The following is a 25864-nucleotide window of genomic DNA, read 5'->3' as shown; positions in this document are numbered from 1 at the left end:
GCGCGGCCTTCACTGATTGGTCCGTAGCCCCGTGTGCCGCAAAAGGAGGAGGGCTTGCAGGCGGTGGGCGGAGTTTTCCTGCCGAGGCGGGAACCCAAGTGTCGTTTTGATTGGCAAAATCTTGACCCAGGATTCTGATTGGCCAAGCTACCAGGTTTCCGCGCAGGGATTGGCTTGTAGAAAAACAAAGGCGGGACCAGGAGAGGAAGTTTTGTGGTCGGCGCTCAGCAACGTAGCAGAAGCCACTTGCGGGAGCTGAGACTCTTTCGGTGAGTATCCTTGGGCGCAGGCGGCCATGGGCGCCTGGCGGGTGGAGGGCTTGGCGCCCGGGTCTTCCCGCGCCTCGTGTTGGGGAATTCTTTTCCTGCTGCTCGAGGCCAGGGCTCTGCAAAGTCGTCCCTCCCTCCTTAACTGCCTCTACATCCGGGCTTTTTCTCCTGGACCGCCTTTGAGGTCGTGGGCCAGTGGGAATCGCCACCTAGGACACTCGCCTACTGAGTCGCGTAGAGCATCCTGGGACTCGTAGTAAACCTCACGAGAGTTCCCTCACCACGCGGGGAAGAGAAGCGGTGTCCTGCGTTTGCTTTGTTTTCCGAGCTGTTCTTCCCTCTTCCCTTCTCTCTGCTTTACCTGACTTCCTCTTGAGAGGAAGAGCCCTAAACAGCCCGCGTTGGGACGAAGGATTTGCAGAAACCCAGGGCTGAGTGGGACTTTTTAATTCTTTCAGCCCTACCTCAGCAACTCACTCCATGGCAGTTCCCGAGACCCGCCCCAACCACACTATTTATATCAACAATCTCAACGAGAAGATCAAGAAGGATGGTGAGTTCTTGGGATAGTCCGGACTCCAGGCTATCCCGCAAGAGCCGGCTCCCTCTTCTGTCCCCAGCATCCATGTCTCTTCCTCAGCCTTGTCCACTCAAACTGTTAGAGTTAACCCCTCGGCCTTTGCCCATGCCGCTTCCTCTGCCTTTAACATTTCCTCAGTTCATCTTACGCTCTGCCCATTAACCTGGTCGCTTACTCATGCTTCAAGGTTTCACCTCACAGGACCCCTCCTCCAGGATGCCTTCCCCTTCCCTTTTCCACCCAAGTGCCTGCCTCTGACTTCCTATAACCCTGGACATCCCCCTTCAAGCCCTGATTGTTCTGGGCTGTCATGGGGCTGTCTCTTTCCTGGCCTGTGAGTTACAGGAGGATAAGAACTGCAACTGTCTTGGTCAGTGATTAGCCCACAATGAAATGTTTCATTTCAAAAGGAAAATGAAATGAACAATAATGATGGCTAACACTCGGTACCAGGTGCTGACGTAAATACAAATCTTGGTTACTTTTAACTTTCACAGCAACCCTGCAGGAAGGACCTATTCTTCCCATTTCTCGGATTAGGAAACTGAGACTCAGGGGTGATATGATTTGCCCAGGGTCACACAGCACTGAAAAGTGGTTGACGCCACCAGTATGGAATTCTGCTTAAGAACTCAATTCTTGACATCAGACATACTTTTCCATTTTCTTGAGCAAGCTACCACTTTTTGTTGACACTCATTTTCTATATAGGAAGACTGGGCAAAGTCATATCTTCTCTGTGTGGGTGTTATGGGGATTATATTAGATAAACTTCCATTCAGCTTCTTTTTATGGTGCTCAGCGGTTAGTAAGTGTTGGATAAGTGTTAGCTCTTATTATTGCCTCAAGAAAATTATTAGGAGAACCAAAGGAGCTCGCTGGGATTAAGTTTGACGTTACCAATAAAGTTGCTGTTGAAGGTGATAAAACGAGCCCCGTAAATCCCTCATATACTTTTAGAACGTTGTGCCCAGCCAGTGCTTTGTGGAGCTGGGGACACACTGGTGACTGAGACAGTCCTGGTCCTAGCTTCATGGAGCCACAGTCCAATAAGGATGACAGACCTGCTACCAGACAGTGATATCCCAGAGTAGCTAGGGCCATGATTGGGGAAGCACAGGCAGAGTTGTCAGGGTTGAGATGGGGCATCTAGAAAGAGGTATTCATTCAGTTTCATAGAAAAGGAGACATTTTGGAAAAGCCTAACAGGTAGAAGAAGAAGTATTTATGTTATTATTTATGTTATGATGTGGGGGAAGAGAGTTCTTAACCTGGACCAGCACATGCAAATATCCAGGGGCAAAAGAGAGCCCAGGGCATTCTGGGAACTACATGTACTATAGTTTTGTGTGTCTGAGACTTAGAGGCCTATGACTCATGGAAAACGGTGCACTCTGGCTCATGGGGCCTTGTGGGCTGGGTGAGGTGTTGGACTTTGTCCTGAGGGCTTTGGGGAGCCAGGCAAGGGATGCAATTAATTGTGAAAGATCTTTCCAGCTGTGGAGGGTGAACTTGAGGGGTCAAGAAAGGAGACTGGGGAGAGGCCCAGAGTCCAGCGGAATGACTAAAGCCCAAACTGGGTTCATGGGGATGGGGAGTGGAGACAAAGCCCAGAAATGTCATCAGAATTTTTGGCTATTTGCTTCCCTCTTTGCCCTGCCCCGCCTTTTCTTTCCTCTCCTTGTTTCTTTGACCAAACATCTTAAGCTCAGATACCTTCTTTGCATAAGACTGGTACCCTTTTCTTGCTGTCAGGTGTGGCCGTTTGCTAGTGAGGTATGGTGGTACTGGGTTCGGATGGGCTAGGCTCCTTGTCCCTGTCCTGGTCCTGGCTCTTCAGGGTCTTCCCAGCACCCTTGGGACACTCCTCCTGGGCCAGTGACAGATCCTCTGAGAGCTTCTATCCATGTTAGTAAAATTGAGACAGTTATAACTGCTGCTTCATAGAGTAGTTGTAAGAATTTAGTGAAGTTATTTCCATAAATCGTTTAATGGTACCTTTATTCATGCAAATGCTTTTGGAGGTTTGTGTGCTGGTGACCGTACTGCTCATGGGGATAAGGTGATAAATAAGAAGGCTTGTAGCTCTTCAGAAGGAGAGCTAAACAAAAAGTAAAACATGATGTCAAGAGGTGGGAAATGCCATGAAGGAAGAGCAGGTAGGGTCCCAGGAGTGGGGGAGAGTGACATGAGAGGGCACTTACCACAGGGTGGTCAGGGAGTGCCTCAGGTGGCAGCATATCTGCTGAGTCCTGGTTGAATGGAAGGAGGCCATGTACACATCAGAAGGATGCTCCTAGTAGAGGGAGCAGCCAGTGCAAAGGTCCTGAGGCAGAGTTGCTGTGATGGGCCTGAGAAAGGGCAGGAAAGCCAGTGTGGCTGGAGCTACAGGAGTGAAGGTGGAGTGTGGGGAGAGATGAGGTGGTAGAAGTCAGCCTGGGCCACATCAGGGGCGTGTGTCAAGGTGCTGGAGACAATGAGAAGAAGTGCTCGCATTTATCGAGCGTTTACCGTGTGTCCTGTGTATGTGTGACTCACGTTCCTCGTACAGCGATGTTGTGGGGTAGGTACTGTTACTGTCGATCTCTTCCAGAGGAGTGCACGCGACCACTTGAGTGGTTCTAGGCTGCTGCTGGTATTGCTCTGTACTCGTTGTCAGTGGGCTGATGGTTTCCCTCCTGGGCTGCGTCTTCTCTGCAAAGGGGAGCTCGAGACGCAGGACATGATACCAAGGCCTCCAGTCACCTATGGGTCTTTCCTCCCCCCACCGCAGAGCTGAAGAAGTCCCTGTACGCTATCTTCTCCCAGTTTGGCCAGATCCTGGATATCCTGGTATCACGAAGCCTGAAGATGAGGGGCCAGGCCTTTGTCATCTTCAAGGAGGTCAGCAGCGCCACCAATGCCCTGCGCTCCATGCAGGGTTTCCCCTTCTACGACAAGCCTATGGTGAGCACTGGGTGTGGAGGGTGTGGGTGTATGCCCGTGCAAGGCTGTTGCAGGCTGGATGGGTCTGGACTTATGTCACCTGTAGTCCAGACCATTGAGGACGGGAATTTCTCTTGCTAGTCCTCAGCATCCACTGTTCACTGCACTGGGGCTGTGGAAACACCGTGATCAAGGGAAGGCCCAGCTCCGCCTTCTCGGGCCCACAGTGCAGTTGGAGAGACACGCCTACCTCCAGATGGCGATGACCCGGAGGGGTCGGGGCTGGGACCGGGCAAGTGCACAGAGCTGGGGGAGCTTAGGCGCGGCCTCTCACCCACTCTGGGAGTTTGCCGGGAAGCCTTTCTGGATGAGTAAGACTTGGAGAAGAGTCGCTGGGGGAGGAGAGGGAGAAAGACAGTGGACTAAGGCCTGGAGATAACCAAGAGCACGTGTAGTTGAGGAAGTGAGTCAAGTTCCCTTAGCTGGAGTGAAGGGTGGGATGTGGTGGGAGGGACTGGCCTGGAGAGCCAGTCAGAAGTCAGGCTAAGGAGCTGGAGTTGGTCCTGAAAGTGGACTTGATTCCGAGGGTGCTGGGGAAGCAAGGGAAGCTTTTTGGGGACTGCCTGTGGCTGTTGGGTAGGGGGGTTAGGAGGGAGATGGGGTTCCGTTGTGAAGGTGAGGCTGGGTTGGCTCCCAGGTGGTGGGGTTGGGCCGGGACCAGGGCAGGGGCCGTGGGATGGGAAGAAGTGGGTTACGGATGTTCAGGAGGCCAAGTGGGCAGCCTTGGGGACTGCCATCCAGGAGGTGAGGAGTGGCTTAAAGTCCCTGCCCTGAACTAGAATTCCTGCCGTTATCAGTGGGAGATGTTTTTGGTTCTTCGGGCTTTTTCCTTTGTTCCTCAGTCAGTTTTCCAGTTTCACCTGATTGTAATATGCTTCCCTGAACCAGTTCCCTTGGGGAGGTGAGAGAAGTGTCAGTGCCTGCAGGTCCCAGGCAGGTCACTTCATGTGGAAGACACTGGCCCCGGGTTTAGTGGGGCCGCCTGGAGCCCTCACCTCCTTCTGGAGTGCGCCGCTTGTCATCGCCTCTGGCTATGTGAGCCCACAGTTGCCACATCTTCCGTTGCTTCTCTGGAGCGGCCAGGAATTCACTTTTGACGACTAAAACCAGTAAATCGTTTTGTGTAGACCCTCCTCCCCTGCTTTTCTCTGAAATCATTGCTTGGACCATGTGAAGCACTGAGCCACGGTGAGTTCTGTCAGTGAGTCCCGTCAACTCTACCTTCAAAACCTCTACCAAAAAAATAAAAGAAAAAAACCAAAAAGTCCCCCAACCAAACAAAACCCTCCACCTGTTCTTCTCACTCCCCCCCTGCCACCCACCTGGTCCCAGCCGCCACCCTTCTCCCTGGTTCGACACCTGGTCCTCACAGGCCACTCTCCATCCCGTGGCCACAGCGCTCCTTGGAAGTCACAAGTGAGAGCTCGTCACTCCCCTGCTTATAACACTCCATGGCTCCTGGCTTTTTCCCTCCTCATCTGTGTTGGCCTCCTTGCTTTTCCTTGAACACACCCTCCACTCCTTAGCTCTTTGATGGCTGTTCCTTTGCTAGGATGCTCTTTTCCCTAGATGTCTGCGTGGCTCCCTCCCTCCCTCTGTCTCTACACCAGTGTTTTCTCACTGAGGTCTTTCCTGGCCACACTGAAAATTTCAGTTCTCCTCAACTCCTCACATCCCCTTCTCCAGTTCACTTTTTAATCTCTGTCATATCTTTCCCAGCGAACAGACTCCATGAGAGCGGGGGCTTTTGTGTGATTTGCTCATTGCTGTACCGCCAGAGCAGATATAGGTGCTCCATAAACCGCTGAATGAATGAGATTTAGCCTGGAGACTCAGTTCTCGTCCTGTGTGATGGAAACCCCCCTGCACAGTGCTCCTGTCCTGACCTTGTTTCCTTCCTTCTGCCTTGGGCCTGATGCTTGGGGCTGTCCCATCTTCCCTTCAGAATCTCAGCAACCTCTGACTGGGCACTTGCTGTGTGCCAGGCATCGTTTGGAGCACTTTCACTCATGGTCTTCACGATTGTCCTTTGAAGTGGGAAATTCCGCAGTCGCTATTTGACAGATGAGGATGTTGAGGCCGAGTGATTTCTGTGACATTACTCACCAAGCTCCTGGCAAGGTCTGATTGGGCGTCCGGGTGGTCTGGCCCCAGACCAGTCTCCTTAACCCTTCTGCTCTCGGTTCGGCAGCGCATCCAGTACGCCAAGACTGACTCGGATATCATTGCCAAGATGAAGGGCACCTTTGTGGAGCGGGACCGCAAGCGGGAGAAGAGGAAGCCCAAGAGCCAGGAGACCCCGGCTGCCAAGAAGGCCGTGCAGGGTGGGGCGGCCGCCCCTGTGGTGGGCGCTGTCCAGGGGCCTGTCCCGGTAAGCTGGGGCCCAGAGACACGGCCTTCTCACCACCAGGTCTTCCTCAGCCACGTGGGCTGGCTTGGGGGTGGGGTGGGGAGGGTGGGTTGGGGAGGGGTCTCCCCTTGTGGATTCAGACTCCCCCCTCCCATTTTTCTCAGAGAGATTGTGTGCCTGTCTCTAGGGAGGAGTTGAGCGTGTGAGTGACGGTATCTCCACTTGGAAATGTCTGTGCCTGCCTGCCTGTTTCTCAGGATCTTTCTTTCTTTGTGTCTCACTGTTTTGTTTTCTCTTTTTCCTTGACCTTGATTTTGCTGTCTGTGTCTTCTAAGTCAATGTCTGTGTAGAAAATCCAGAGAAAACTACTAATCAACTGTTAGGATTAAAAAGAATTTAATTTAACAAGGTCACCAGATATAAGGTCAGTATGGAAAAAGTCAGTTTTATTTCTACACATTGGCCACAAACAAGTAGACTTCAAATTGAAAGATAGCTCCGAGGAGTAAATTCAACAAAAAGTGTGCAAAGCCACCCACTGAAACTATAGAACATGGCTGAGTGAAATTGGAGATGACCTCATCAAATGGATAGGAAGACTCACTGCTATTAAGACTTCAGTTCTCTGCAAATTAATTTAAAATTCAACACAAGTCCAATCAAAATCCCAGCAGGGACTTGTGGGGACAGACAGGCTGTCTGTAAATGTCTGGAAAGGCAAAGCAAGGCAGACGAGGAGAACAAAGCTGGGGGCCTGCTATATAGTAATCAAGATGGTATGGTATTGGCATAAGGGTAGAAAGACGGACTAGTGGGGCAGAATAGAGTCCTGAAACATCCACACGTGTATGTAGTCACTCCATGTATGTCAAGGTACCACATGCAGTCCAGTGGTAAAAGGGGTTTTTCCCCTAGTAAATGATACTGGGCCAATTGGATATCTGTAAGGGGAAGAGTTAGCCCTGCCTTAACAATGTATAAGTTACTTTGAGGTGAATCATAGACCTGAATGTGACAGCTACAACAATAAACGTTCTAGAAGAAAACAGGAAAGTGTCTACGACATTGGTGAGGGCATGAAGAGTGGAAACATCCTGTTTTCTAAACAGGATACAGAAAGCACAAAGTATTAAAGAAAAGATGGACGAATTGGACCTACTCAGGTCTCCGAGCCTCCACGTCAGCTTTTCTGATGGGTTGTGCTCTATTGTGTCTTGTGTCGGTGATGGTGTCTGGCTTACCATCGAGCTTCGCCACTCTTACCGTCTCCACTCTTCTGTGCCCAGCTTTCTGTCCACCTTTGACTCTTAGATGGGATTCCAGCTCCTGTCTCCCCTGGGTGCACACGCTCTTGGCCTTCAGGCTGTCTCCCTTCCCCTTGCCACCAGCACTCCCACTTCTTCATGCACCTGCCTTGACCATTCCTAGCTACCTCTGCCTTCCACTGTCTGTTCTCTGGGTCTGTTTCTTTTTCCATGAAGTTTATTTTTAGAAGCAGGAGTACAGCATGCTGCTTACAGTGTTTATTTCCACCCCTTTTAGTTAATAATGTTTTTATTTTTTTTCCTAGGCTATTTTTCTACTCATATGTCTCTAAACAAAGTTAGGCCCTTCTGGCGATTTTTTTTTTTTTTCCTTTGGCCACGCCACATGGCATGTGGGATCTTAGCTCCCTGACCAGGGATTGAATCCATGCCCCATGCAGTGGAAGCTCACAGTCCTAACCACTGGACCACCAGGGAAGTCCCCCTGACCAATTTTTTTTTTTTGAGGTACGCGGGCCTCTCACTGTTGTGGCCTCTCCCGTTGCGGAGCACAGGCTCCGGACGCGCAGGCTCAGCGGCCATGGCTTACGGGCCCAGCCGCTCCGCAGCATGTGGGATCTTCCCGGACCGGGGCACGAACCCGTGTCCCCTGCATCGGCAGGCGGACTCTCAACCACTGCGCCACCAGGGAAGCCCCCCCGACTGATCTTTATATGTTAAGAAAAAGTTTTTTTTGAAACTCTTTGATTTAATGTCTGCTGTGCCCTTGGGTCTGTTTTGCTCCATCCGTCCCTCTTTGGGTGCCTTTTTTGCCTTTTCCAAGACCGGATCTTTCTCCCTGTGTCTCTCACACCCTGGGTTTCCTGTAACAACCTTTTCTTCTCTCTGTTTCCTGTCGGCACTGAAAGCACACCTCCTCCCACCTGCTGGCGCCCCCTCAGTCCTGCCCTTCTCTCCCTGCAGGGCATGCCGCCGATGACTCAGGCGCCCCGCATCATGCACCACATGCCGGGCCAGCCTCCCTACATGCCGCCCCCTGGCATGATCCCGCCTCCGGGCCTCGCACCCGGCCAGATCCCACCAGGGGCCATGCCTCCACAGCAGCTTATGCCGGGACAGATGCCACCTGCACAGCCTGTAAGTGTCTGGTCCTCCTGGGGTCTGCTATAGTCAGAAGACAGGAATGGCAAGGGGCTGGTGGGAGCACTGTTTTAGGTTGGGTGGTCTGGGCAGGCCTCCCTGAGAAGGTGATACTGGAGGATGAGGATGTAGCAATGATGTCAGGTCCTGGGACAGAAATTGGTGTGTTCGTTGGAGCAGCTTTGGAAGGTCACGGTGAGGCTGGAGTGGGGGTAGGCTGCACCTAGTTTCATTCAGTGAACTTCTGACCACCTGCTTACGGGTACAGCAGTGCTGTCTTGTGGCTTACAGTCTAGGGTGGGCAAGACAGGCAACAACACAGGGAATGTCAGGTGCAGGACTAGAAAGAATTCAGGAAGGGGTGGGGGTGAGGTGGGGTGGGGCAGGGGCTGGAGAGCAGGAGGGCTGTAGATCCCCGACCAGACTCAATGGGCTCCCATCGCTCTCTTGCAGCTTTCAGAAAATCCACCAAATCACATCTTGTTCCTCACAAACCTGCCTGAAGAGACCAACGAGCTCATGCTTTCCATGCTTTTCAACCAGTAAGTGGGACCTGTGGCTGGCTGGGGGCCAGAGGGTGATGGCCAGGAGGTGGCACCATGGGGATGGATGAGCTTCACAGTTCTGCTGGTGGAGCCCCAAGCCTGCTTAGGCTGTACAGGCGGGACAACGGCTAGAGGTTAAAAGGAAGAGGGTGAAGTCGGGCCTGCAGCGGCGGGGTGTGGAGGGCAGCAGTGGCCAGGGCGGGTGGGCCGTCCTCTGCCTTCATGGGGCTGCAGTGGGGCTCCAGGCTCTGTGTCTCATCTTTGCAGTCTCTAAATTGGACATAGGCAAGTCAAACAAGAGTGAGATGTCACTGAACACTGGCTAGACTGGTAGGAGTCAGCCTGTTTAGACTGCAAGTATGGGAGGTGGGGATGCTTGACCCCGCGTGCCCTGCAGATGGGATGCAGACCACTGCGGGCGTTGTGTAGGGTAACTGGCCACCGTTTAGTCATGCTCACCTGGTGGCTTTGCTGCTTTCTTTTTTCCCCCCACATTTTTTTTTTAATTGGAGTATAATTGCTTTACAATGTTGTGTTAGTTTCTGCTGTACAGTGAAGTGAATCAGCTATATGTGTATATATATCCCATCCCTCTTGGACCTCCCTCCCCGCCGCCATCTCACCCATCTAGGTCATCACAGAGCACCGAGCTGAGCTCCCTGTGCTATACAGCAGGTTCCCACTAGCTAGCCATTTTACACATGGTAGTGTGTTCATGTCAAACCTAATCTCCAGTTCATCCCCCCCTCCCCTGGCACCCCTGTGTTCACATGTCTGTTCTCTACGTCTGCGTTTCTCTTCCTGCCCTGCAGATAGGTTCACCTATACCGTTTTCATCTGTACCTGTTTCTAACTGTATATCCTACAGAAATTCTAACACGAGGTCCCAGGGGCTGTGGGTAGGGCATTCCTCACAGTGTGGCAGGGAGCCAGAGGCAGCCTGGGAGAAGGGAGAGGTCAAGTGCAGGTGCTCGCGACTGCACGCCACGTGGCAGCTAGAGGGAACAGGAAGAGCAGCGTGCCTGGTTCCTTATGCTAACGCCGAGGGGCAATTTTGAGAAGCTGAATAAAACGGGAAAAGAATGCCATGCATTCATATACCATGTCCACAGAACAATGCATATTTTCTAAGGATACTCATGGAGAAAGGGATAACCAGTAAACATGAGGATGGTTGCCTAATGGGGAAGGAAGTAAGGAATGAGAAGAGGGAAATGAAAGAAACAGCAGACCATGAAAGTCGGGATGGTGGTAATTTCCGGAGTGGTTATTTGTACGGTTCCTTAGATTGGGAGAGGACGTGGAGGGTGGGGAGGAGGCAGTGTTCTTTGTCTTGACGGAGGTCATGGTTGCACAGGTGTTCATGTTAACAGTTTTATTTAAATGGTATGTTTCCTTTGTGCACACTTTTTTATATTAGGGTTTATCAACTTAGCGTCGTACACATTTGGGGCTGGATAATTCTTTGTTATTGGGGCTGTCCTCTGCATTGTGGGATGTTTAGCAACATTCCTGGCCCCTACCCCCGGGATGCCAGAAAGTTGGGGGGAGGTGCTGAGTCTGGATTCCTGAGGTCTCTGACCATCTCTCAGGTTCCCTGGCTTCAAGGAGGTCCGGCTGGTCCCAGGGCGGCACGACATCGCCTTCGTGGAGTTTGACAATGAGGTGCAGGCAGGGGCCGCACGCGACGCCCTGCAGGGTTTCAAGATCACCCAGAACAACGCCATGAAGATCTCCTTTGCCAAGAAGTAGCACCCTTTCCCCATGTCTCTGTCCCCTGTTCTGGGGCCACCCCCTCCCCCTCTTGGCTCAGCCCCCTGAAGGTAAGTCCCCCTCGGGGGCCTTCTTGGAGCCGTGTGTGAGTGAATGGTCGCCACACAGCATTGTACCCAGAGTCTGTCCCCAGACATTGCACCTGGCGCTGTTAGGCTGGAATTAAAGTGTTTTTTTTGAGGTTTGTTTTTTTCACAACCGTTGGTTGTTTTTATTTTCTTGTCCTGTGTGTTTCCCTTCCCTGCACATCAGATTATTCTGAGCGTTTGGGCCTCTCAGCACGTTGGGGATTGCAACCTTGGGAAAACCCAGAATAGTGTAGCAACATTGTCTAAATTAAAGTCACTTTTACCACTTTGGTAGATTTTTATTTTGTCTCAATCAGCATTCAGGGCAGGAAATTAAAACCCATGCTGCCAGGTACAGTTTGGGCAGGTTCTGTACTGTGCAAGGATGCCACTTTTAATGGCACACCATTCACTTCGTAGACTTGTATGTTGATTCCAGTAATTTTCTAACGTGATAGATTGTTAAGAAAGAGGTTTTTCTTCATCTTTTTCTGGACAAAAATGCCTTCTGTCATAGCAAGAGTCCCACGGAAACCATTCTAGGTACTTCAGGAAGAAAGGGAAGGGAATTGGGTATTCATGAAATCGTCGGGAGGATGTTAGTGGTGGCAATCTGGGTTGGAGACATTTGAATTCAAGTTTGCAGCCCTCGATTGAGCTGCAGTCTCTAGAGTTCAGGAGGATGTCAGTGCTGCTGTTGGGAGTCCCTAAACTTCACACTTGGGAAGCTCCTGATCAGATGCTGGTACCAGGAGCGTGGCCAGTTCACACACAGCTGCTCCCCCCGCTGGCCAGGTGCCAGCCAGGAGCTTCGGGCAGATGGCTGAGCCAATCTTCCCTCCAGTGCCCCAACTGCAGGGGAGGCTGGGAAATGTGGTTCCTGGCTGGACGGTCACGTACCCAGCTGAAGCTATGGATAAGAAGGGGAGATTGAATGGGGGACCTTTCTTCGCAGTCTGTCATACACCTGACCTGGCAATTTTTAAATCGACTGAAGTATATTATATATATATATGTATATATATAGCTTAAAACCTTTTCTCACACCATGTAGATGGGAAAGTGTGATCACTTGCCAGAGTAGAAAATTAACCACAAAGATAAATGCAATAAGACATAGTGCTAAATTCTCCCTGGAGATTTTTGTCCTGTCAAGGCTCTGAGCCCCAGCCTCCTCCTGCTGCACTCCTTCCGTTAAAGAGGAACATCAGTGTTTGAAGCATTTGAACATCAGGGTTTGTGGCACCAGAGGCACACTTTCACCTTGTAGGATCTGAAAGATGAAAAGGGGAAGGTGATTGCCGTCTTCACTAAATGGCGCAGTGTTATTGCAGATGGCTCGTGGGAACCCGGGGTCTGTGGACCGTGGATCCTGGTTTCTCCTGTCCGCCTGCTGGGGGGGCTCCCTGGCTGTTTCCTCCATGGGCAGTTGATGTCTGCACTCTGAGCTTCATTTTCTTCCTGTGCAAAGAGGACTCTTTCTGTGGTGCACCGCCCGCCTCCCTCTCCCCCCACCACTGCTACCCCACCGGGCACGTAGCAAGCACTGAATAAATTCAGCAAATAACTTGCTGAGTACCTATTACACACTAAGTACTGTTCTTGGCACAGGTTGTGCGGTGGCAAATGAAATAGACAAGCTAATTTCAAATGCTGGGTTCTGATAGAAACAACTGACATAATGGGGTGACGTGTCGGTGGAGCTGGGGAGCAGTAACAGGTGACCAAGGGGAGCCCCTCTGAGTAGGTGATATTTGAGTAGAGCTGTTTGATGCTCTCATGGTACTTGGTGCTGGGTGTTGGGTATGTGGAGATGGCTTAGGCCCAGTCTTTGCCCCTGATGAATTCTTCCCCACCCCAAGCCTGTGTGTGTCCATCTGCTTCCCCTAAAACTAAAGTTCGGACTTGCTTGCTGACCAGGGGTGAGAATACCTGAGGAAAGAGATGGGTCTTCAGGCATGTAGATCTCTGTTTGAAGCACAGTTTTAGAAATGAGACTTGAGTTCAAATCCTCTGCCACTTTCTCATTCTGACCCTGGGCAACTGACTGAGCTCCAAGATCAGTAGTGATGGGTGTGGGCCTGGAGCCAGATCTAGCCCCTCCACTTCCCAACTCTGTAACCTTGGACAAGTTCTTTAAGGCTCTGTGCTTCCATTTCTACGTAAAATGGGGTTATGATCACTCCTCTTAAAGGTGGTGCAGAGTATACATTTGAGTTAATAAAAATATGCATGGTGAATGCTCTATAAATAACTACTAGTTTTTATTATTTCTATTTCAGATGAGAAAGATGAGGCTCTGGGAGGAGGAATAGCTTAGCCCAGGTCACCCAGTCAGGAAGTGGCTTATGAGGATAAATAGTGATCGTGGTAGGGCATCGCCTAGCTTAAGGTCCAACATATAATATTCACTCCATACTTGGGAGCTGGGGCTGTTCCTGGCAATCAAAGGGCTGCCTTGTTCTGCTGCCCCTCAGCACAGGAAATTCCAAGGTGGTTTTTCCATACTGGCTTCTCTGGTTCTGTCCCCGCGGGGGAGAGCAGAGGGGCCCAGGTCCCCAAGCCAACTCATAAAAGATGGAATTGAATATCAACTTGGCTGTCTTAACCCCGTCTCTGTTGAGGGGGTGGCTGTTACTTGGAGTGGCCTGGGCTGCCTTGAGCCTATCTGGGTATTTCCTTGTGCTGGCAGCCCTCACCCTGTCCTTGAAATGGTTCTGGCTGGGTAGCAGACTATAGGTGGTGTGGGTGAAATTTGGGACTGGTTTAAGGCGGGGACAAGACCCAGAACACAGGCTTCCTTGTGCTGCTGGAGAGGGAGGGCAGGAGGGAACTGGAGACCCCGTTCCTCCCTTAGGCACTCTCTTGCTTACAGTCCACGATGGCTTGGTCCTCGGTGCTCCTTGGTGTTGTCTTGCTGTCTGCCTTCCCAGGTCCTAGTGTCGGGGGCCACCTGATGCCCAGGCTGGCTGACTGGAAGCTGTGTGCTGACGAGGAATGCAGCCGTAAGAGTTGGGGGTTGGGGGCGTTGGGGGCTTGGATTGCTAGCCTGTGGGGAGGGTGCTGTTACTCCCTTCTGTTCCTTCCCCAGACCCCATCTCCATGGCCGTGGCCCTTCAGGACTACGTGGCCCCCGACTGCCGTTTCCTGACCATACGCCAGGGCCAAGTGGTGTATGTCTTCTCCAAGCTGAAGGGCCGAGGGCGGCTCTTCTGGGGAGGCAGCGTGAGTCTTGGGAGAACAGAGGAGGCAAGGGTAGGGTGGCTGGGGTGGGCGTGCACCCTGATTTTTCACCTGAAGGGAAAATCTGAGGGAGTGAGCTGAAATATAGTTTTGGAGGGGAGGCTATTGTGGTCTACTTTACTTTGTTTAGCAATTATTAGGGCACCTACTATGGTGGGTACAATAAAGAACGACCCCTTTTATTCTAATGGAGGGAGACAAGGAGGTAGGTGCCACCCCATCAAAAATACCAGCAAGTATGTGCTGCTTTGAGAATTAATATAAAGTGACTGGGTGACTAATTCACATGGGGTGGTCAGGGAGGACCTTCGAGCATGTGACTTTAAGCTGGGATTGGAATGACAAGGATGGAGCAAGCCAAGTCGAGATCAGGGAGAAGAGAGTGCAAAGATCTTCAGCAGGAGTGAGCTTGCCATCTTCCCAGACCCCGGCTTTTAACTCCTCTTCCCCAGGTTCAGGGAGATTACTATGGAGACGTAGCTGCTCGCCTGGGCTATTTCCCCAGTAGCATTGTACGCGAAGACCAGACCCTGAAGCCTGGCAAAACTGATGTGAAGACAGATGTGAGTGTCTTGGGGGCTGGCAGGGACTTGGAGGGAGGGCCCTTGGGCAAAGATGCCCCTACCCTTGGCTCCCTGGCATCCTAGCTGTATGCGCTGGAGCAAATCCCCTGCCTTTTCTTATCTGAAAAATGAGGAGTGATTTCTAAGTCCTAGTCCGATTGAGAGGTGCAAAGGGTAGAGGGCTCTAGGCTAATTTGCATAGCATTTGTGCAGCCAAACCTGGCGCCTGTGGCTGCAGCATTTGCTAAAACCACTAGATCCTTTGTGGTGTGACCGCTAGTTTTCTCCCCACTGTTTCCCCTTTCTCTTTTTCAGAAATGGGATTTCTACTGCCAGTGAGCTCAGTCTACCGCTGTCTCTGCTGTTGTTTCTCGCTGACTTTATGCAAATACATCAGCCAAGTGCAAACTATGGGTGTCGGTGGTCTTTGTGGTGGGTCTCTAGAAAGGAAGTGTTTCCCCAGGCTTCTGAATCTAGCCAATCAACCCACTGACTGTGGTAACGTCAGTGGTTGCTAGGCAGAATTTCACGGACTAAGAGCTCTTTGCTCCAAGCTGGGTACCAGAGGTGGGCTCGTAAGCTTAGATATTACAAACAGATGAGAAGATGGAACAACTAAACAGCCAAACTGGGGGATTATAGTGTCTTCTCTTGACTAATAAGAGAACTATTGAACTATTGGGAATGAGCCAGTTGAACCATGAGGAAGACATAAATCACAGAGCAGAGGTTTTCTAGGATTTCTTGGAAGATTATCCGCAAAGGGAGGTACCATCCCAGTTTTCATCCTCCTTGCCTTAGAGATCAGTACGCCTCATCTCTGGATCGGCTCCTACCCCCGCTCCCTTCTTTGCATTCGTATCCCCGCCCCCAAGTCCGTTTCTACCCAATCTGGAATCTCGACTCTGCCCACGGACTCCTGACCAAATCCGTTTCTCTGCTCGGCGAAGCGTCTCTGGCACCGCCAATCGCTCGTGTTGGTCCCGCCCCTTTAGGCCCTGCCCCTCTCTCCCCACCAGTCTGCGCTTTTGTCCCGCCCCCTGCCTGCAGAGTCCGCCAATCCTTGTCTTGGAAAGCGTGGCCTGGTGTCCCGCAGCATTAGCGGGTCGCGCCGGAGGGGGGTGGAGGCGGAAGTGGCGGCGCCGGCCCGGGGAGTAGGAAGAAGCCGGGGCTGCAGCCCGAGTGGAGCGGCTGCCAGCCGAGGAGCAGGCGCGGCCGTGTCGCCATATTGCGGCCCTAAGCGGCCGCGACCGAGTCATGGCTGAGACCTACGGTGAGGGTGGTGGGCGGAAGCTGGGGTCTGGGGTCTGGGCCCAGAAAGGATGCGGCCTGTGGGTATGGGGCGGGGCTTTATATATCAGGGGGCGGGGTCAGCTATTATGGGGCAGGGCCTAGTTGATGCTGGGAGGGGCTTAGTGGGTCTGAGGCTGAGCTTAATCAGTTTGGGCGGAGCCTGAGGGTCTGGTGTCTGGGCGAAATAGATCTGGGGCGGGATTTGAGGGAAACAGTCCTGATGGATCATGGTTAGGTCTTGAGGGAAAGGGTGAGCCTTAATGTGTCTGGGCGGAGCCTGAGTGGATGGGGCGGGGCTGATTGCGTGAATGGCAGGGATCAACCTTGATGGGCTGGGGGGACGCTGAAGGGATGCTCTGGGCCCTGGGATTACTCAGGGAGAGGTCTGGAATGCGGTTGGGGGTGAGTTGTCCTTTAGGCGGTGGGGCTAATGGCAAGGGGTGGGGTTTAAGCTTGAGAATAGGGGTAGGGCCTTGGGCTGAGGGAGGGATGGAGGGACTGAGAATTGGAAAATCTGGATGGATGGATAGATAGGAAGTAGGAGAACAGGGTGCGGTAAAAGGAGCACTGGTTTAGGGGTCAGAGGGAGCTGCATTCATTCAACAAACAGAGAAAAGCAGAGGGAACTATGCAAAGACCCTGAGGTAGGAACTAGCTTGTCATCTTTAGGGAGTAGACTAAAGGCCAGAGGCTGGAGTGGAGTGAATGAATCAGAAAGTGGTAGGAGCTGAGTTGTGGGGGTCAAGGGCAAGATTGTAGTCCTTGATGAAATGGTGAATCCCAGCTCTACCTGGCAGTAGGATCTTGGACAAGTCAGTTAACCTTTCTGGCCTCAGTTTCCTCATCTGGAAAATGGGGATAATTATTAGTATATCTCCCTCACAGAGTTTTCCTGAGGGTTGAGTTGTTGATGTAAGTAAAGACCTTTAGAACTGTGCCTGATATGTGGTAAGCACTATATAAGAATTATCCATTACCGTTGTTACCCACTGTTCTGTATCTGTCTGTGTCTGTTCTCTCCCCATAATTGTGATGTTCTTTGGATTCCATCTTTTCATGTCTATCTTTCTCTCTGCATGGGTTTCCTTGAATTTGGCTCCATCTGCTCAGACTTCCTCTTCAAATTCCTGGTGATTGGCAGTGCAGGAACGGGCAAATCATGTCTCCTTCATCAGTTCATTGAGAATAAGTGTGAGTTTCTGACAGTGGTCCTGGGAGCACTAAACTGTGGGCATGGCCATGGTGTGGGCAAGTAGGCAGCTGCCGGGGTGGGCAGGGGCAGGGCTGGCCAGAGGTACAACGCCAGAGCTGGCTGCCTGGTCCTTACCTTGGTATACGCTCTTTGCTAGGTCCTCCTTGAGCCTCAGTCACCCCAGCAATGAGAATGGGTTTGTACCGGCTGAGGAGGCCTTGGAGGACAGGGAATCCTCTGAGCCCCCACACTGCCTCTTCTCCCCCTCCCACTCCCAGTCAAACAGGACTCCAACCACACGATCGGCGTGGAGTTTGGATCTCGGGTGGTCAGCGTGGGTGGGAAGACCGTGAAGCTACAGATTTGGGACACAGCCGGCCAGGAGCGGTTTCGGTAGGTGGGCTGGGCCCCCATGGAGAGAAGGCAGGGGAGAGGGGAGGAGAGAGGAGGGGTAGAGGTGTGCAGAGCTACCTGGAAATACAATGACAGGAGCAAGGAGGCGCTGAGAGGGCAGGCAAGGTAGAGGGAGAGAGAGAGAGAGACTGTGATGAGCAGGTCCATGTAGTCAAAGAAAGAAGGCGCCTTGGAGAGAGGACGGCAGAGACAATGAGAAAAAGAGATTGAGAAGGAAGCATAATGAAGAGTGCGAGGGCCGGGGAGGGACGGCAGACCCTAGCGAGACGAGACTCTGTGGGATAGACCCATGTGGCTGGAGGGACGGAGACTTTTCCCCAGGGAGAAACGAGGCCTGGAGACAAGGAGATGCTTGGGGTGGGGCGAGGGGTAGAGAATGACAGATAATGACTAAAACAGAAAAGGAAACTTGAAAGAGAGATACAAACACTCAGGAAGGGAGAGAGAAAGAGAGACAGACTGAGAGAGAAGAGAAGGAGAAGGGAGATAAGGAGACTCAAAGAGAAACAGAGGTGAGAGACAGGGAGAGTGGGCCGGGGTGGCCAGAGAGATGGAGAAATGGATGTTTTGTGGGGAGAGGGAAATGTGTAGGACTCAGCACACAGTATGTCTTCAGGACATCTCTGCAGAAAAGGCGACAGACACATGGAAACCCTGAGCCTGAGAAACAGACAGCAGCGAGAGAGCAAGGGAATCCAGTCCATGGGGAAGCGTGGTTCCTGGGCAGCACTGGGTAGCTGCTGAGTTAATATTTGTGTGTGAGTTCTCTGCTTGAGGTGCACAGAGGTAGAGACCGAGAGGGTGGAGGGGAGACAGGTGTACGACGTGCACGGGGCTGGCAGTAAGTGCTCCATAAATGCTTGCAGCATGACTGCATGAGTTCCAGAGGGACCCAGCCTGTTCCAGGGAGAAGCAGACAGTCGGCCACTCTGGGAAGGGGGCCTCCCCCAACCAGAGCGGGAGAGGGCCAAGCGGTTGTAGTTGTGTAGTGCTTGGCTAGGACTGGGTGAAAGGGGGATGACAGAAAATGTTGAATGAATGGGAAAGGGTGACGATGACAGAGCCAGAGCAACAGAGATGGAGAGAAATAGAGAATTAAAGATACACATGCACACAAGAGACAGAAAGGCACAGACAATGAAGAGATGCAGAAAGACAGGGACACAGAGAGAGTCAAAGGTAGGAAGAGGGAATTCCCTGGCCGTCCAGTAGTTAGGACTCAGTGCTTTCACTGCCGGGGCCCCAGGTTCAATCCCTGGTCAGGGAACTAAGATCCCACAGGCCAAATGGCACGGCCAAAAAGTTGTTGTTTTTTTTTTTGTGGTACACGGGCCTCTCACTGTTGTGGCCTCTCCCCTTGCGGAGCACAGGCTCCGGACGCGCAGGCTAAGCGGCCACGGCTCACGGGCCCAACCGCTCCGCAGCATGTGGGATCTTCCCAGACCGGGGCACGAACCTGTGTCCCCTGCATCGGCAGGCAGACTCTCAACCACTGTGCCACCAGGGAAACAGAAAAAGTTTTAAGAAATGAAAAAAGGTAGGGAGACTGAGGCGGAGGCTGGCAGCTAAGTGCGATAGAGATTGAGGGAAACAGAGAGACCACAAGTGGGAGAAACTGTAGACCATGGCCAGGTTTAGGGGGATGGGCCAGCAGTGAAGGGGGGCCTCCGAACCACCAGTCTCTCTCCGCAGAGGGGGGCAGTCCTGGGGCACACCCCAGCCTCGGGGGTGACTGGGTCCCCCTGGCCCCACAGGTCGGTGACACGGAGTTACTACCGAGGGGCAGCTGGAGCCCTGCTGGTGTATGACATCACCAGGTGGGTGCACGGAGTGGGGCGGGGTGGGGCCTGGGCTGCCCCCCACCCACGTCCGCCTCCCTCCTGGCTCCCTTCTCCACAGCCGGGAGACCTACAACTCGCTGGCCGCCTGGCTGACGGATGCCCGCACGCTGGCCAGCCCCAATATCGTGGTCATTCTCTGTGGCAACAAGAAGGACCTGGACCTGGAACGTGAGGTCACTTTCCTGGAGGCCTCCCGCTTTGCCCAGGAGAACGGTGAGGGCTGGGCGGGGGAGCTATACAGTGGGGCCCATGGGCCTGCTGGCTCTCTGTAGCTCTGCCCAGCAGGGGGATGTGGAGATTTAGAGGTCTGGGTTCAAATCTGGGTGTGGTCACATTGCGAGCTGTGTGACCACGCTGGTCCTCAGTCTCCTCATCTGGAAAGCTGGGATCACGGCGTTTCTGCTTCACATAGTGCATGACGGGTAAGGGATGTGGTCCATGGGGACTTCTCAGCACTGCCTGGATGGATGGGTGCTTGACTCACGGTGGCTGCTAAGAAGGTTTTGACCACTGTGGGGAGGCAGCACAGGGTATTGGTATAAGGTGGAGACTGCAAACTCTGATGGCCCTAGGGGACAGGTACATTTTGTGAGCAAAGGAGAGGGCACAGGGTAGATCCCAGGTTAGCAGGCACTGGCATTAGGGGAGTAGACGAGACTGACAGCCACATCGAAAGGTATGCAAGGATACTATCATCAAAAAGACTACAAATAACAAATGTTGGCAAGGATGTGGAGAAAAGGGAACCCTCCTACACTGTTGGTGGGAATGTAAATTGGTGCAGCTACTATGGAGAACAGTATGGAGGTTTCTCAAAAAACTAAAATTGAACTACCATGTGACCCAGCAATCCCAATCCTGAGTATAGATCTGAAAAAAACAAAAACACTAATTCGAAAAGGTACACGTACCCCAATGTTCATAGCAGCATTAGTTACAATTGCCAAGATATGGAAGCAACCTAAGTGTCCATCAACAGAGGAATGGATAAACAAGATGTGGTATATATATTATATATATATATATATATATATTATATAATATATATATTATATAATATATATATATACACACAATGGAATACTAGTCAGCTGTAAAAAAGAATGAAATAATGCCATTTGCAGCAACATAGATGGACTTGGAGGGCATTATGCTAGGTGAAATAAGTCAGACAGAGAAAGACAAATACTGTTTGGTATCACTTATATGTGGAATCTAAAAAATAAAACAAACTAGTGAATATAACAATAACAAAAGGTAAGCAGGTCTAAACTCATTTGAAAACATCATGTTGGCCAAAATCTGCCGGCCTAGGGTCTGTCCCTGTTCCTTCAGTTTGTAACCTGCAGGTTTAGAGGATTTGCCATCAGAAAGATGTGGATTTGAATCCTGGCTCTTACTTACTGTGAGATGGCTGTCACATGACTGGTGGGTGGTCTGTGATGGGCCTGTGCTAGATGGTGCTGGGGACACAGTGATGAAGAGAGCCCTGGAGCCAGCTGTCATGGCCTCACAGTCCGGGGGGCAGGGGGAGGACCATTTCCAGATAGTGACAGCCCGAAGAGGTCAGGGCTGGGAGTGGGGAGGCACAGGGGTCTGTGGGAGCCCAGAGGAGGAACCTGACTCATCCTGGGAGGTCAGGAGGACTTCCTGGAGGAGGAGATGTGAGCTGAGCTCTAAAGGAAGAGCTCGGTGGGTACCTGGGGAAGGGGGCATTCATGGCAGAGGAACAGCATGTACGGAGGCCCAGATTGAAGGCAAAGGTGGAACGTTTGAGGAACAGAACGAGAGGCAGCAGGTCAGAGTCGGAGTGGAGGATGGGGACTGACTGAGACCCTGACCTTCCGAGTGTCTGCCCCCCCAGAGCTAATGTTCCTGGAAACTAGTGCTCTCACGGGTGAGAACGTGGAGGAGGCTTTCCTGAAGTGTGCCCGCACCATTCTGAACAAGATCGACTCCGGTGAGGCCCCCAACTGCCCGGAGTGGGAGTGGAAGGCAGGGTCCAGAGGACTCCAAGGCACCAGTCCTCACCTCTCTGCTCCCCCCAGGTGAGCTTGACCCCGAGAGGATGGGCTCCGGCATTCAATATGGTGACGCCTCCCTTCGCCAGCTGCGGCAGCCTCGGAGTGCCCAGGCCGTGGCCCCTCAGCCCTGCGGCTGCTGAGACCTGCAGAGCCAGGTGGGATACTGGGGACTCGGGCTGCAGGGCTGGTCTCCTGACAAAGGGGAGTACGGAGCAGAGACAGAGACACAGAAAAGGAGAGATGACAAGACAAACAGAGTGAGGAAGAAAGACACAAGAACACTTGAGTTAAAGGGGCCATCTTCCCGGCCCTGGGAAACCACCCGTCCTTCCCATCCCACCGCCAGCTCTCTGCCCTGCATCTCTGACCCTCCCATTCATAATTCATCAAATGTTGGTTGAGTGCCTCCTCAGCGCCAGGCCCTGTTCCCAGCACTGGGGCTATAACAGTGGGGAAAACAGACAAAAATCCCTGCCTTCGTGGAGGAGATGGACAATAAACAAGATACACAAGCAAATTGTATAGTAGGTAGGGCGATAAGAGCTATGGAGAAGAATCAAGGAGGGAGGGGCGGCGGAGGAGTGGAGTGTTAAATAGGATGATGAGCGGAGGCCTCACTGAGAAGGTGACATTTGAGCAAAGACCTGAAGGAGCTGAGGGAGGGGTCATGTGGGGACCTGGGAGAAGAGTGTTCTAAGCAGAGAGAACAGCCAGTACAAAGCCCTGAGGTAGGGCCCTGCCTCCTCCCCTGGGTGAGGAAGTCCAAGGAGGCCAGTGTGGCTGGAGTGGAGTATGTGTGCGTGCGTGCGCGCACGTGCGTGCCGGGGAATAGGTGAGCTGGAGATGAGGTTGGGGTGGGAGGAAGCAATGAATTAGGGCCTTGTGAGCCACAGGAAGGACTCTGGCTATACGCTGGGTGGGATGAGAGCTATAGGAGGGCTCCGAGCAGAGAAGGGACAAGATCTGATTCAGGTGTTCACAGGGCCCCTCTGGCTGCATATAGAGGACAGACTGAAGGGGGCAGGGGTGGTTGCCTGGAGACCAGTGAATAGGCCACTCCAAAGTCAAGGTGAGAGACGATGGTGGACAGGATCAAAGTGGGGGCGGAGGAGGGGTTGCGAAGTGAATAGATTTGTACCCTCCCTGATCTGTCTCCAGGCTTGTCCCCTCCTCATGTAGTCACTGGGTCTTCCTAAAGCACAAATCTGATTCCTTCCCTCTCTTTTCGGGTAACCTCTCCCCCTCCTCCAGGAAGCCATGCTTGTTCCCCTGTGCTTGGTCCAAAGTCCTTGACAGGCTTGAAAGTTCCTACAGGATTTGGTCCTAGCCCCACCTCTCGCGGGTGTGTATGTCTTGACAATTCTTGTCTCTGTGCTTCATGCCCACTCAACCCTCTACCCCACAGCCACTGGCAGCTCCAGGATGGCTGTGGAGCAAAGTGTTTAGACTTTGGATATATGTACTTAGAGAGCAGACCCAATGGATATGGAATGTGAGAGAGGAGTCAAGGATGAGCTCTTTGGGCAGGGCTCTTTTCCTTCCAGGCCTTTGCATCTGCTGTGCCTGTGCTCCCTTCTGGCACCAACTCCCATTCATCAGCAGGTCTCTACTAAAATGCCTCTTCCTGCAGGGAACCTTCATAGGCTTCCCAAGTGGGGCCACTCCCTCTAGATGGGCAGTCTCACAACTGCCCCTCCTTTTCAAAGCGTTCAACTGACAGAGCTGATCATTGTTATCTGTATGGTGTTTGTCTAACCCATCTGAGAAGGTGATAGATCACAGACTCCAGAGCTGGGCTGCCTGCATGTATACTCCAACTCTGTCACTTCATAGCTCTGGGCAAATTATTTAACCTCTCTGGGCCTTGGTTTCCTCATCTGTAAATGGGGCTAATGATAGTACCCACCTCAATGTGAGTGTGGAGAAGATTAAGTTAATTCATGTAAAGTGCTTAGAACAGGGCCTGACAGTCAGTAAACTAAAATGCTTAGAACAGGGCCTGACAGTCAGTAAACTAAGACTTGATAAACGAGGCCTGTTTATTATTTTTCTTCTTCGTGTCCATTTTAAAGACTCTGGGCTATGTAGAATCAGATGGGTGTGTACTCTTCGCCTCAGAGCTTAGTTTTGAGTCTGTTTCAGGGTGTTCCCTCAGTGAGTCAGATGTAGTAAGACTGCATTTTCAAACTCTGTTGACTGCACTCTACAGGAGGAAATATACTTTATTTGTTGATCTAATACAGTCACACACGTATAAAACTAAAACACGTTCTTGTATTAATATTCTTTCTCTTAAGATTGAGGTGAAATTCACACAACAAATTTAGCCATTTTAAAGCGTACAATTCAGTGGCATTTAGTACATTCTCAAGGTTATGCAACCACCACCTCTGTCGAGTTTCAAAGCATTTTCATCACCCTTAAAAGGAAACCCCATACGCTTTAAGCATTCATTCTCCATTCTCCCCAGAGTCTGGCCCCCACCCATCTGCTTTCTGTCTCTATGGACCAACATTTGAAGCACTCTGAAATTTTCTTTCTTTTCTTTTTTTTTTTAATATGTTAACATTTTAATTTTTATGGTATTTTCTATTTTATTCTGTTACAACAATTGCTCAAGGCCCACCAAACTGATTTCCCAACCCACTAATGCAGTTGTACACATTGGAATCACCTGGAGAGCTTTAAAAGATACTGATGCCCAGGCCTTACCCCAGAGATTCTGAAGTGATCTGGGGATTTCTAGAAGCTCCCAGGTAATGCTATCTGCAGATAACTACAAAACATGAAGTGATGTGTCTCCTCGGTTTGGAAAACACGGGAATGAGACCTAGAGCCTGGATGATCCAGGAACATAGAGGAACACAGAGGTGCAAAGGTGGGGACACAGAATGTAGACACTGAGATGCCCCTCTACAGACTCAAGGAGACAGCTCTCTGAGGCAAGTAAACAGGGAGTTGCACGTGCCCTCAGCTCTAGAGCCCCACAGTACCTGCAGACAAGAAACAGAAAGTCAGACAATGTAGAAACTTTGGGAGAAAGAGAAAAATATGGAAAGACAGGCACAGTTAGGCGGGCAGGAAGATACCCAGAAATGAGACAGAGACACCAGCCGACAGACCCAAGATCCCTCCAGTTCACGGCACACTTTTCTTTCAGCTCACCCGTTCTCCAGGACCAGCCCTGTCCTTCTGGCTGGGGCCCAGACCCAGGCCCTGGGAGACTGAGCCCCTTACCTTGACCTGGCCCCAGAGAAGCTGCCCCGCCACCTGTCCCCCTTCCCTGGCCTGGTGGGGCCTGGCTGAGGGGCAAGACTGAGCCATGGGGGAAGGGGGAATCCGTACCTGCTGCTGCTTCCTCTGTCTTGGCTAACCCCTCTTCCCCCTGAACCCCTAACTATACTCAAAGAGTTTCCAAAGCCCGAGACCAGGGCCATTTGGCCTCAGCTCCCCTGGCCCTGCCACTGCGAGTACGTGTTATTTATTACCTTACCTGGAGGCCTGTCCCGTCCCCACCCCACCCCCATAAAGCATTGTTTACACCTGTGTCATAGCCTCTGTCATTTTGGGGTGGTGGGGAGGGGGGGAAGAGGTCACTGACGGTGTTTGGGGGCCATGTTTTTGGGTTGGGCATGGTACGGGGGTCCACCATGACTCCATGGCTCAGATGTATGTTGTAGAGGGAGTTTGCCCACATACGTAACGTAACACTAATGTCCCTGTGTTTGCAATGGGTGTCATGGGATCCGTAGGAATGTGTGCTGCTTGTGTGTGTGACACTGTTGCTTATGACTACTCTGTGTCCTTGGTGATTGTGTCTGTAAGACTGGCGTTGCTTGGGACACCAAAGCTAGGGAATGAGAATTCAGGCCTGTAGTTGAGCCCTGGGTCTGGGCCCAGTGGGTGATAGCTATGCATGTCTGATGCCTGAAAGTCTGAGGCAGTGTCTATTTGGTGTGTAACTGTGTTTGTGTGCCCCTGAGGCCTGTGTGTGTTTTGCTGTGAATTTGACTCCTTTGATACACTTGTGTGTGACCATGAACCCTGTGTGTGCCCCTGAAGACTGTGTGGGCTTTTGTGTCACCGGGACTCCTGTGCATATTTGAGATCAGTGTGTTGCCTCCTGTGTCCAGGTGAACCTCTGACACCCGCACATGCTCTGCCAGGGACAGGTGCAGCCCACTGAGGACACTCCCAACTGCTCTCCCAACCCCAGTTTGGCCTTAAACCACCCTCACGGGAGGCCTGAGTCCCTGCTCAGCCTGGGTGCTGGCGGAGGGGGTGGGGCATTTAAATGACCTCATCTGCATAGTCCTCCC

The 25864-nt window shown here is 51.9% G+C and overlaps 3 protein-coding genes across 6 annotated transcripts; all 3 read left to right on the top strand.

Moving 5' to 3' along the window:
- Positions 1 to 196: 196 nt before the first annotated feature.
- SNRPA (small nuclear ribonucleoprotein polypeptide A) lies at positions 197 to 13980 on the top strand. 3 transcript variants are annotated; one of them, XR_009559891.1, is made up of 8 exons: positions 197 to 269; positions 728 to 822; positions 3623 to 3795; positions 6026 to 6205; positions 8413 to 8586; positions 9043 to 9131; positions 10727 to 10957; positions 13851 to 13980. XR_009559891.1 is itself a non-coding variant. In XM_030874213.2 (7 exons), the coding sequence occupies exons 2-7, from the start codon at positions 750 to 752 to the stop codon at positions 10884 to 10886; spliced, it is 849 nt and encodes a 282-aa protein (XP_030730073.1). In that variant the 5' UTR covers positions 197 to 269; positions 728 to 749; the 3' UTR covers positions 10887 to 12955. The 3 variants fall into 3 exon arrangements, 1 of the variants encoding a protein (XP_030730073.1); XR_009559892.2 differs by having other exon boundaries at positions 13909 to 13964; XM_030874213.2 differs by lacking the exon at positions 13851 to 13980 and having other exon boundaries at positions 10727 to 12955.
- Positions 10841 to 15239, top strand: MIA (MIA SH3 domain containing). The gene is made up of 5 exons (XM_030874218.2): positions 10841 to 10957; positions 13851 to 13980; positions 14067 to 14200; positions 14671 to 14781; positions 15097 to 15239. Exons 2-5 carry the CDS (start codon positions 13857 to 13859, stop codon positions 15118 to 15120), a joined length of 393 nt encoding a protein of 130 aa, XP_030730078.1. The 5' UTR covers positions 10841 to 10957; positions 13851 to 13856; the 3' UTR covers positions 15121 to 15239.
- A 640-nt stretch (positions 15240 to 15879) lies between these two features.
- On the top strand, positions 15880 to 25093 carry RAB4B (RAB4B, member RAS oncogene family). 2 transcript variants are annotated; one of them, XM_030874214.2, is made up of 8 exons: positions 15882 to 16054; positions 17185 to 17265; positions 17545 to 17659; positions 19435 to 19497; positions 19580 to 19734; positions 21386 to 21481; positions 21570 to 21700; positions 24706 to 25093. In XM_030874214.2, exons 1-7 carry the CDS (start codon positions 16039 to 16041, stop codon positions 21683 to 21685), a joined length of 642 nt encoding a protein of 213 aa, XP_030730074.1. In that variant the 5' UTR covers positions 15882 to 16038; the 3' UTR covers positions 21686 to 21700; positions 24706 to 25093. The 2 variants fall into 2 exon arrangements, with proteins under 2 accessions (XP_030730076.1, XP_030730074.1); XM_030874216.2 differs by lacking the exon at positions 19435 to 19497 and having other exon boundaries at positions 15880 to 16054.
- Positions 25094 to 25864: the final 771 nt, after the last annotated feature.

Source organism: Globicephala melas, chromosome 19, assembly GCF_963455315.2.
Source record: "Globicephala melas chromosome 19, mGloMel1.2, whole genome shotgun sequence".
NCBI lineage: Eukaryota > Metazoa > Chordata > Mammalia > Artiodactyla > Delphinidae > Globicephala > Globicephala melas.
Note: the sequence above shows the minus strand (reverse complement) of the source record. Positions and strands in the feature narration are given on the sequence as shown.